General features: G+C 48.5%; 1 protein-coding gene across 1 annotated transcript; it reads right to left on the bottom strand.

Moving 5' to 3' along the window:
* Positions 1–306: 306 nt before the first annotated feature.
* LOC149371625 (uncharacterized) lies at positions 307–8673 on the bottom strand. The gene is made up of 3 exons (XM_089585208.1): positions 8413–8673; positions 2438–2917; positions 307–1723 (listed from the first exon to the last, which is right to left on the bottom strand). Exons 2-3 carry the CDS (start codon positions 2915–2917, stop codon positions 779–781), a joined length of 1425 nt encoding a protein of 474 aa, XP_089441334.1. The 5' UTR covers positions 8413–8673; the 3' UTR covers positions 307–778.
* Between the last annotated feature and the right edge of the window lie 3020 nt (positions 8674–11693).

Here is an 11693-nt window from a genome sequence, read left to right as displayed (position 1 = left end):
CTGCCATGAACCTAACAGCACATAAGTACAAACACTAAAGAGGAAACGTCAAATCAATTCAGTTATATACGCTCACACATGCACAAGGGATAAAAAATATAAATGGAGCGTACTTGCTTTAGAACAATCATTTATTTTTTATTAGTTTAACACCTATGTGTATATCGTGTTTTATTCACCATTCTAGCTTTGTTATAATTCGTCTACGTAGGCAAAGCCAGCAAGGTGGCTAATCTTTAACTTCAGAAATGCCACCGGACAGTTATCGTGTTTCAGTAGCACAGTAAATCACATCTTGAATAAACTTGTCTGCTTGGTCGTTACACCAACAAAAGTGATATTAACACAACATTTACACATGCATATAATTTGTTCACATTAAAGTGGTTGTAAAATGTTTTAATATGCTTTAAAAACAGGAGTAAGGTTAAGACAGCAAAGTTAAAAGCACGCGATAAAACGATTACGGCTAACAGGTTGCACAGGTGCAAGGTTAGCTAACTGGGCAACAAATCATTTAAAAGGGTCTAGGAACAATAAACATTGATCACCGGCCATTGCATTGAAAACCAGGCGATTCACTGGGGAAGCTGCCTAATTCAGCAGCCTAATTCAGCCTAACGCAGCCTAATTCAGCAGTTTCCTTCTTGTGAACAGGCTGCAGGAATAGCTTCATTGCATGAACTTTGAAACAATTAGAAAGCTAAAATAAGAAGGTAACAAAATAACGAACCTACTCGAACATTTAGCCTCAGCGCAATAAGACTAAATAAACTTCCTACGGCTTGAAGTGAACGACGTCCAGCTGTACAGATATGAACAAGCACAGCCCTATGAGCAAGAACACAAATATGACCGTGCGCTTCGTTATCGGGAGGGCGCAGAGCTTGGCCTGCATCCTCAGGGACGACGTGAAGAGGAGGAACGTGTCCAGCTCAGACTGCGGCACACTGCTGTACCCAAAGGGGCGCGCCATCAGCTCGAGACCCACTTCCCTGACGTGATTGCACGTCGAGCTGAGGCGGCTGGCTTGGACCAGCGGGATGAGGACTAGCGAGAGCCAGACGAACACGTTGAGCCAAGCGGCCAGGAAGCGGGCCCACTGCCTCCACGGCGTGCCCAGCAGGGCGTAGAAGCAGACCACCGTTCTCGAGGCGACCCAGGTCAACTGCAGCGTGACCCCCAGCGCTTGCCGCTGGTTGAGGTACCTGACGCTCTTGCGGGCTTCTTCGACGCCTTTGAAGAACTCCAGGAAGGTGATCCGCTTCTCGCGTATGGCCTGCGACATGTTCTGGAGGTAGACGAGCACGAGCTGGCAGTGGATGGCGTAGCTCGTGGCGATGATCATGCTGACGAGGTCGTGGAAGAGCAGCATGAGCACGAGCGACATGAGCAGGAAGTAGTGAACGCTGTGCTCGTTCTCGGCAACGTAGATCCACTCGAAGTTGAGCGTGCCACCGGCATAGATGTTGAGCACTTGCGACGCCAGGGACGCGACGATCCAGAACACTCCGGCGGCGTAGACGGCGTGCAGTCGGCGCGTTATGCGCTTCTTGGCTACGTTCCAGACGTCGGTGACTGTCAGTTGCAGGAAGACCTTTTCCATGAGCGCCTGGAACTGTTCGTTTTCATGGGAGCGCATGTGCGTGAGGGCGACGACGTACGCCACGATCTGCATCACCGCGGGCAGAATGTAGATGGCAAACCAGCTTCCGCCGCAGGTCTGCAAATCAGCGTATGGCGAGCACTGAGCACGTGTATCACAAAACTCTCGCTAATCTTAAAACCGCAGACGTAGCTTTCACAGTGCATGTGCATCGACGTCAGGCAATGAATCGTGTTGCTTTCAAGTGGCGTCATTATACGCAGGCTCACTGCAAAAATTTATGTTACACGTAACGGTAATCGAATAATAACAAGGGGAAGGCCTATTCTAGGGGCCGAAATATATGCATTGCAGTGAATGCGATGAAGTTCTGAAAATTTAAGTACATTTGTCGTTTTTGAAAAAAAAGTAAAGATGATGATGATGGATTTTTATGGCGCAAGAGCATCTGTGGCCAGGCCAAAGAGTGCCATCGCAAAAGGTGTTTTCGACTACCCTCCCACATGCGAGGCGGATGCTCAACCACTTGGCCACGCCTGCGGTACAAAAAGCTTCCGATGAAAAACTGAAGACCATTATATCATCTGCCAAAATGAGGCTTTCCATTGATAACCTACCTTTCCCTCTTAGTGCACCCTGTTTTAGATGTTGAAATTTTTACCAATCTTAATCAAACTGCTCGTGCAATGTAGACTATGCAATGAAAAAAAAAAGTCTTGCTTATACGTATGTAAAAAAACGTTAATTTTTCACAATGTCGTGTTAGTACTCTCGGGTGCAATCCGTCACCCTGGTGACTCCCCATCTTTCGTGAAAGCGTCAGAGTATTACCACGTCAGTGCCCTGGACCCATCCGTACTCCTTGAGGGACGAGAAGTGGCTCTCCGGCGACCTGTAGTTTATGATGCCGTCCCGGCGGTAGCAGGACGTGTACTGGAGAACGTGTCCCAGGGTTAGGACGACTACGATGACCAGGTTGTACACCAAGTTGAGCGCCCGCAGAGCGGTCTGGCAGCTCTCCCGATCGCCGGTCTCCACCAGGGGTCGGCAGCCGACCAAGGCGAGGAGCCGGAAGTAGTGGCGGAGCACGTTCTCGCGGCAGAAGCTGAGCACTACCGACGTGGACACCTCCATGGGGCTGTGCATGTCCAGGAACACGCTCGAGCGGATGCCCACGTAACTGTTGTTGCTGCACACGGTGGGCGGCGGAGAATCGCTCGAATCCGACGAGTGTCGGCTGTTGTCCTCGCGCGGTTCGCTGACTAAGGGCGTGTCTTCTGCTGGAGTCACGACGATTTCCATTGCACTCATCTGCGCGAGGAAAAATAAAATATTTAGTCCCATGCAATGCGAGTGCCAGGGGTTCTGAGTTTGCCTTAGCTTCAAGGTAGTGTGGCAGGCAGTGAGTTTCGCATAGGGAGAAGGAAAAAAAAGATGGTTTGGTTTACTGGTTTTTAACGTCCCAATGAGACTCAGCAATGAGGGACGGCGCAGTGAAGGGCTCCGGAAATTTCGACCAGATGGAGTTCTTTAACGTGCAAGTTTGCTCGGTTTGGTTTATGGGGTCTGAAGTCCCAAAGCTACTCAAGCTGTGAGGGACGCCGTAGTGGAGCGCTCCGGATAATTTCAAACACCTAGGGTTCTTTAACATGCACTGAGGACTTGTTCTTAACACACCACTTAGGTGCTCAAAATTTTCTAGGCCTGGCCCGCCGAGCCCAGCTGGTGATCAAGCTAATTTTAGGTGAGCGAAGCGTTTTAGTAAGTGGACGGGGGTGAGGGGAAGCAGCACGTGGTAAGAGCCGCTGCAGGCATAGGCAGTGTTCTAGGGTATCTAGCTTGTGAAGTGAGGAAAAATTCGCTAAAATCAAGGACGAGACCAGACTACAAAGTACTTACTGCACAGGTGCTTACGTCATGCCCCAGCTGACTCTCCAAAAATTCTCTCGGTGTATGCTTATGGTTATGGGGATTCACGTCCCAAAGCGACTTAGGCTATGAGAGACGCCTTAGTTGAGAGCTCCGGAAATTTCGACCACTTGGGGTTCCTCAACGTGCATTTCGAATCGATCGAAATGCACCCGCCGCGGCCGGGATCGAACCCGCGTCTTTCGGGTCAGCAGTCGAGCGCGGTAACCCGTGAGCCACTGCGGCGGCTCCCTCTTGGTATGTGCTTCACTCCAGTCGCGGTCAGTTGCGGATAGTTGGCGAGGTTCTGCGTAAACTACGCCAATTCAGGAAAGTCTTTTTAACCCGACAGCGTTAAGGCTCGCCTTCTGAAGAAAATCCGGTGTCGTCGTCGGCATTGTGAGTGAAAAACCCGGGAGAAGCAACCTGGGTGGGCGACCTAGGTCACGTGGCCTTGTGGCGTCACCACAACCTGTCCACCGGATAGTGAGCAAACTGACCAACGTGGCAGGTGGCATTTAAAATAATGATTGGTCATGAGAGGTCGCTCGGGAAGAGCAACCTGGATCGCACGAGCTCCACCGATGACAGCAGCTGCCATCGCATGGCAGTGGCGCATCGCTTAACCGCTGCACCACTGCGCCAAGAATGGCATGAGGACTCCCATGGATCTATGAATGTAAAGTTGAGAATCACCGATACCGCATATATCGACATTAACCCACTAACTCTATTGCGTCATACCCTCAAGGCGGAGCTTAAGTGCCCCCTCCAACTTTTTTTCAATGCAGGCCACTAATTTTTGCTGCAAAGGGTTCTGGAAAAAGCGGTAAATTGGCAGTGAAATCGTCAGCCTGTCGATGCGCTGTACAGCCACAGACCAGTTTTTGTCGCTTGCGGCTCCAGTATTTTGTCGGATTAAGGCACCCAACTCCTTATGTACTGATGTCATTTGGCCTGGACAGGGTTGGATCAGATTAGAATACGGCTGCTGCCTGAAGCCTGGTTCACAGATTTAAATTCACAAAACGCTTTTGTTCGTGAGACCGGTTCGTTAAACTTCCTGGCTGGTGCACCTTTTCGTCTATATTCATGGTTATAATTACCAGGAAACGTGTTGTCGACGGCTAGTCGAGAACTGAGCATATGCTTGAACGTTTTCAGGATCAGAACCTATAGGTTCGCATTAACGCCTTTTCCCATACAAGCTTGGAAGAGCGCGTTGTTGATTTTGAATGACGATGCCACGCGACTGACTTCTCGCTGAGAATGCTTTGGAACGCTTTGGCCGCGGTGCTCTTAACGTGTGCTTAATTGAACCAGAAGTAATCACAGTAATCAGTGTTGCGCTGAAATACAGCCTAATGACGCGTAGTACAGACGGGCCAGAGAGATTCTCTCGTATCACCGCTATTCAGCCAGCGGGAATGAAATAACCCGGAAGTTGGGCACATGTATGAAAACAGATGTTTCCCTGCTTCGACTGTGCTCTGCCTTTTTGTGTTTTTTTTTCCTGGCGGAGTATTGGATATTGGGATATTGTACCAGCCTCGAACATAAATAGTTCTCGACAAACTTCCGTTCACTTTGACTACAGGAAGCAGTTATAGACCTGAAAAGGTGACGCTCACGCGTTCAGCAGGCACAGGATGTGCACCGGATGGTATAATAGCTTCCTCCTCTTTATCGGGTCTTTTACGCCGTAATCACATTTCCTGCTTCTTGAAGTATTCTTTCTTCAGTAGAGTACTGAGTGTACGCGCTATTTTACACGGGGGCTAAAGAACGGAGTCCCAAACGCAGAATTGAGCTTCCAGTGTTTCCCTGCCTGCCAGTAAACATGGAATCGCAAAAAGTAGTAAAAGAAAGTGGCTTTACATTATGTGGTGTATTCTTATCAGCAAACAAGACTCGTGCAGAGACTATATTTTTCTGCCTGTTGTGTAAAGCTAAAAATGTTGATGCAGTAAATTGCTCGTCCGCAGGGAGGAGCGATAGCAGAAAAAAGTATAAAAGGGAGCAAATATTCACAAAGTAAAACTAGACTTTCGTTTCCGAAAGACACGTGTCTCATTGTTTCTGCGCGTTTATGCTGTTTTTGTCGCCCAGTCGGAACCGGAAAGATCGATTTGCTCTGCTAAAAGATGCCAGGAGTGTAGCATTTCGCGTCGTGACGAAAACGTGTTCCAGACGAGACTAGACTGCGCAGATAATTTCTAACTTTTCTGCAGTTGGTGTTCCCGGCGTCACAGGCCACCGCGCTGCGGTATTGTTAGTACAGATACCTCAAGCACGGTTTCATCGCCAACACGCATCATTATCATTTTTCCCGGCAGACCAACTGCTAAAGGCATTCCGCGGAAGCACTTTCTCATAAAGGTTTGTAAGTTAATACGTCCATAATACTGTGGGAATGAAGGAAATCCGATCAGTTTGGAAGTAACATTTTTCGGAATGCCACGACAAGCACGTTGTTCTGAGTGGACGTTGTCATCACGGCGCTCTTTTGACCACGGGTACGGCAAACATTATCTTTAGTTCCTTCAGGTTGCTTGGGGTGGTGCAAGAGTTGCACTTCCCCAGACTGATTCCCTCGCTGGCGATAACACAGAGGCTCTAGCGCGTTATCTTCACAAGGAAGCCGGCTTGTTTTGTGCGCCTTCAAACTGCCGTGGTCACGTCTGCCTTCACAGCTGAGATGCATAAGTGTCGGCGAGAACGACTGTTACTTTACACTACCTTGGTCCTGAACTTTGCGCTGAAATTGGTGATTGGCTTCGCATGTATATCTGCTATACAATATTGCTGGTTTAGGTTTGGTTTATGGGGTTTAACGTCCCAAAGCGACTAAGGCTATGAGAGACGCCGTAGTGGAGGGCTCCGGAAATTTCGACCACTTGGGTTCTTTAACGTGCACTGACATCGCACAGTACACGGGCCTCTAGAATTTCTCCTCCAAAGAAATTCAACCGCCGCGGCCGGGATCGAACCCGCGTCTTTCGGGTCAGCAGCCGAGCACCATAACCACTGAGCCACCGCGGCGGCCTGCTATACAATATTGCGTAATACGGCATTAAAATTGGGCAGCTTAGTTCATCTTGGCTCGGCTCACGCAATATGAGGGCTCAATCTTCTACTGAATGAATTAATGCGTATCTGCAGATTTTCCGCCAACTCGGAGCCTTCACAATTGCCGTTTTTTATGTTTGTTTTCGAACTTGCTTGTATTTGGTACGAAGAAGGCTGCTCTGGCTGCGACGCCTACTGTCAAAGTTTTGGCCTATCCTACTGCATGACAAATTTACCTCATCTTTTAGAATTTGCTGCAGCGCAGGCTACTTGAGTGGGCACATATACATTACCCCCTGGCATTTCTTTGCCAAAGAGCACGGCTCGCACAGCTGTGAGAAATGCGAAATTGTTGAGGTATACTCCGAATGCTTTCATATGAGTCTATACATGCAGTCATCGCGAATCTTACCCGTTTTTACTATGTTACAGGCTACGTTTTAATGGTTCTTAAACTTTACAGTTTGGCAAGCGCATGCGCAGTTTCATTTGTGGGAAATATTCGAATTTAAGCCTTCCAAGACAACCACTTTTTTTTAAGCGCATCACCGCCCTCGTCGTTCATATAACAACACGCCTGACATAGCGGTCGAGCCTTAATTACAGTTTATTTTATGAGATAAAAAATTACTACGATTAATAACACAGAAAAAACAAGGAGTCGAGAGTGTAAACAAAGGTAAGTATATATGTAAGTTTAGCAGAGGTCGATTGGCGTCGCCAAAAATGGACTTGCCCGCCGAAGCAAAGACAGCAGCAAATGCAAATATTGGAGTAAATATACAATCCATCCAATCAACAGAAGTTTTTTTTAGATATTGGAGAGACAACACTTAGCCGATCAGTTCGCCTAGATCAGGAGGCGGACCGCGAAGGCCGGTCCCTCGATTACCATGTGTGCTGAGATCTACAAACTGATGTTCTGGCCCTACGCGCGCGAAGGAAGTGAATATATATTTCGTCATTAGAACATAAATTCTGCTTTGAGGTACCCAATATATTTCCTCTTGGTTACTTTATCTTTGAAAGCAGTTCCCATCAGGGTGGGCGGGGCAGGTTCCAATGTCTTCACGAGGCGGTTGTTAGCGGCGGTAATGGACTTCTGCTCTTGAGCATTAACTAATAGCATTATTGCTGATGCAGACGCATGATGGGCGGTTCATAAATTTCTGGTGGTTGTATACTTGTACCCATTCTGGGCGTAAACGACCGAGTTTTCCATGCAAAATTGTGACAAGGTGGAATGATCGGCTGAGTGGGACCGCAGTGCCAGGCCCTCTCATTTATGATAGGCCTGAAAGGCATCGAAGACAATCCGCTATTTTACAGTGGCATTACGACAGTACAAGCTGCCAAAATTTGGATAGGACACTTGTCACAAACCCGCTGTTGACTCATAGCGTGATGGAACGTTTCATGACACGTTTTGCTGCAAGGCCAGTTGCATTTTAGGTTGGTTCCCGACACACTCCTGCCCAGATGGTTTTCTTTCCGTATTCAATCCTCACCAGAAAAATAAGCGAAAGAAACGTATCTTTTTCGGGAGCCCAAAGCTTCGATCGAAGCTCGGGCCTTCCTTCGTGAAGCTTTGTTAAAACGTGAGTAGCACAATAAATTAATAAAAGAAAAAGCTTAGGAAATGGGGACGTGGTTCTGATTGCACAGCGATAAGTTGAGGGCGTGAAATCAAAAACTTCAAACTTTGGAAGCACATGTTGTACCAACGTTCGGCATGCTAAGTTCCAGCGCAATTACAGTGCCAACAGGGACATAGCCATACCTGAACCTTTTCGTGCACCTAAGAGTGTCCGAAGAGAGAAAAAATGTACCTTTGCTTTTCGGTGTCCGCAGGTCACAGTTGCACGGTTGAAACGTATTGGAGGTTCACAATGCAGCTTTCGGCGAACGAAATTCGTACGGCGAGGCCATGACTGCGCAGGTCGACGGCGATGCCGGTGATGCGTTCATGTTGCGTGGTTACAAAAACGAGGAACGCGAAGGTTCAGCTGGCGTGGCAGGGGTTAGCAGTATCGCAAAAACACCCGGCAACGGTAGCTTATATTGGCCGCTGCCGCTCGGCTTGGCGGACAGACGACAGCTTCGGACATCGCGGCTGCTGACACCATGTGGCCGAGCCAAGCTTTAAAAGGTGATGCGTCGAACAAGGTGCAACGAATAGCACTTGAAAGAAAATTACGGCGAAGTAAATTGACTGCATTTTATTACCGAAATTTAATTCTTCTTAACCACTGTGGAGCGCACATGAAGAAATGGGGATTAAACCGGAAACCGCGGTAAGCTTAAATTTAAAGGCTTCGGGATGAAGCATATAGCGTCGATGGCGACATGTTTGTGTGGAACAGGCAGGCGAACGACAGGGAGCAACCAGTACTCTCGCTCACAAACAAAAAAAAGCTTGCTTGTTTTCGCTGAATCAGGGCTGGGCCTCACTAAATGTCATTTGTGCGAGGTGCTTTTCAGTAACGACACCGCGCAAACTGGGGTGGTAGGGCGCCCTGTGCCGTTAGCTTCATCACGTCTACGTAAACACGCTGATTTGCCATTATGTTCTCAAATTTGTTGCAGCTATCCTAACTAAGCACTGTCGTCTAGCTATTTCTATGAGGAAACGGCGCACCTTTAGTGCTGGCGCGTGCCTGTCTATAGCTCATGTTGCAATATGCTTTTTTATCTTTTCCTTTTGTGGCTGCCGCGGGAGAATGTGTCCTTGAGTGGTGAGATAACACGTTTACGCACTGGTTACTATACGGATGCGTATTTTGTTGCGCTACACACTGTGAGACGCCAAGTATCCGGGGGCAAGAATGATACTCCACTTTCTTGCGCTTTTCTTTTTGTATTTACTTGTTTTGTTTTTCAGGATAACATCGTGAACGAGGGACAGGTAAAAGCGCAACTGATCTCTGCAGGCATGCTCAAGCATATAGTGTTGTGAGCAGTAAGCAATGCGAGATAATCAATTAATACGTGCAGATTAATTGGAAGACGACTATGCGTTAACCTCATTTCCTGCACAGGAGGGGCTGTAGGGATGGCAGGACGCCTCCACGAAACTGAGGCTGTCGGACTCCGGAAAACATTTATTTTTTTTCAAAAGGAAGAGTTAGGGAGTAGGGGGATGGGATAGATAGATGGGGAGCTTCAGTGGTCGGTCTTCCCTAGTCCAGGATCCCGTTGGCCTCCGCCGCTGCCTTGGCCCTCGTCACCAGCATAAGCTGTGTGCTCGGGTCGGAGTCAGCCAGGAGGGCCTCCCACTGCTCTAGACTAGGGCTATTTACCTTTGGTAGTAAAGGGCTTTTTTCGCAGCCCCAGGTGGCGTGGTACGTTGTGGCGTAGCCCCCACACCACACGCACTCTTTCGCGTATCTGTTCGGCCACATTTTGTGATACATGGCTCTGCTTGGGTAGGTGTCTGTTTGTAGTCGTCTGAGCGTGGTGGCCTGCTCTCTGTCGAGGATATCCGCCGGAGCCGAGTACTTCTTGCGCGCTCCCAACAACGCCTTCATTGCCTCCCCGTAAGATTCTGGCGTGCTGAAGGGTTCGACCGGCAAACCCGCCCTCCGGTTCGTGAACCCTCGGACAACGGTGTCTGCCATGAGATTTCCCTCAACCCCAGTGTCAGGGACCCAAATGATGGTGTGTTGAATGCTTGTGTTGTTTGATCCATGTCTGTGTTGTTTTTGTTCGAAGAGGATACTCCGCTAAACCCTGCGGCTTTTGCTCCGGCCCTTAGGCCACCCTACCACACGGTCTGGGAATTCGCGACCGCCCCTCAGCCGCTCATCCGCAACCCCGAAGAGCCTAGTGACAACATCAACTGCCTCTGCCCTTGTCCGGGTTAGCAGCTTCTGCTGGTCCGCCGTGCGCGGGTGATTGCAGCAAGCACTGGAATTCTGTATTAAGAGGACCACCCTCGAAGTCAAAACGTTATTAAATCCATAGGATTGGAAGCCTCGTGGGGCCAAAATGCGTCGTCGGTGATAAAATTCGCCCACTGACTGGAGGAAAGTGACGTCACCAGACAGGAAGTGACATCACTTCCGGTAAAGACAGCAACAGGTGCTAATGCTTTCGCATCGCCAGCACTAATAAAATTAAGTGTCCCTGAGAATTTTTATAGCAAAGTTTCCTAGAAAAGATGCATATCTTTCTTAGTTTGAGAGGCTGGTAATTTTCGCAGGAGTGAAATTAATGAGCTGCCTTGCCGCCGCTCTCTGATATTTGCTGCGGATGCAGTCCATCAAAAGGTGGGGAATGGAAGTATCTCCTCTACAGACTGGGAATCCGAGATATACTGCTATAGTTGAGGTTCGTTTACCGTTGCTGCAGCTGAGTATTCTGGAACTGGAGTCACCCAGCGAAAGCGAGCCTTTATGCCTGCCTTCCGCGTGTCACTGGTGAGCTGTACAACGCACGAGACTATCAGATGCAAGGACAAAACGGTGTCTGTTTTGTAGATCGGGACTTGGTAAGCTCGTCGAAGACCAGTCGGCGTTGAATGCTGATCAGTACGGACGGAACCAACCGTTTATTTCTTCACTTGGCTCATGCGTGTGGGAACTTCAAGGCAGAGGGCATAAAGTAGAAAAATAAATGTGCTTCATTTTGGGAGCGCTTTCTGAAAATCCTGTCCAGTTCATCACATACGTCACTGCCCACAGTCCAGAGGACTACCCTACAGTATGCTGCTTAGGTAATCCATTGTTTTGCCGCTCTATCAAATACGTCTAGACATGGAGCGGCATCTAGTCCGCGTGGCTTCAGAACGCGCTTTATTCGACTACGCAATAGCTTCGACCGTACACGAAAAGGCAGTGAATAATTGATTGCGTTGTGCTGAAATTATTCCCCGGAGCGTAATTAATTAAGGTCTCGGCGGCGATTCCCTTGTGCGCTCCTTCACGGCACGATGTCGAGCAATAAAACGTATTTATACTCTCTGAGATATGGAATGAAAAAATTTCACCCTCGAACATGCCTCCAATGTAGAAAAGGAAGCTATTGCTTCGTACGCGCTTCTGGCATTTAAATCGTAGACATGTGGAAAGATACGTCGTGAACAAAATGAACGCAACGTAAGCACTACACA

Source organism: Amblyomma mixtum, chromosome 1 (genome assembly GCF_055824585.1).
Source record: "Amblyomma mixtum isolate Tamu chromosome 1, ASM5582458v1, whole genome shotgun sequence".
Taxonomy (NCBI): domain Eukaryota; kingdom Metazoa; phylum Arthropoda; class Arachnida; order Ixodida; family Ixodidae; genus Amblyomma; species Amblyomma mixtum.
The sequence above is the reverse complement of the archived record's forward strand: the minus strand, read 5'-3'. Positions and strand labels throughout refer to the sequence as shown.

Bases quoted from the DNA above. Each gene is read 5' to 3' on its own strand.
- LOC149371625 (XM_089585208.1), bottom strand. From the start codon at position 2,917: ATGAGTGCAATGGAAATCGTCGTGACTCCAGCAGAAGACACGCCCTTA. The intron at 1,724-2,437 runs GTAATACTCTGA...GCTGATTTGCAG, and splicing joins GGGTCCAGGGCACTGACGTG to ACCTGCGGCGGAAGCTGGTT.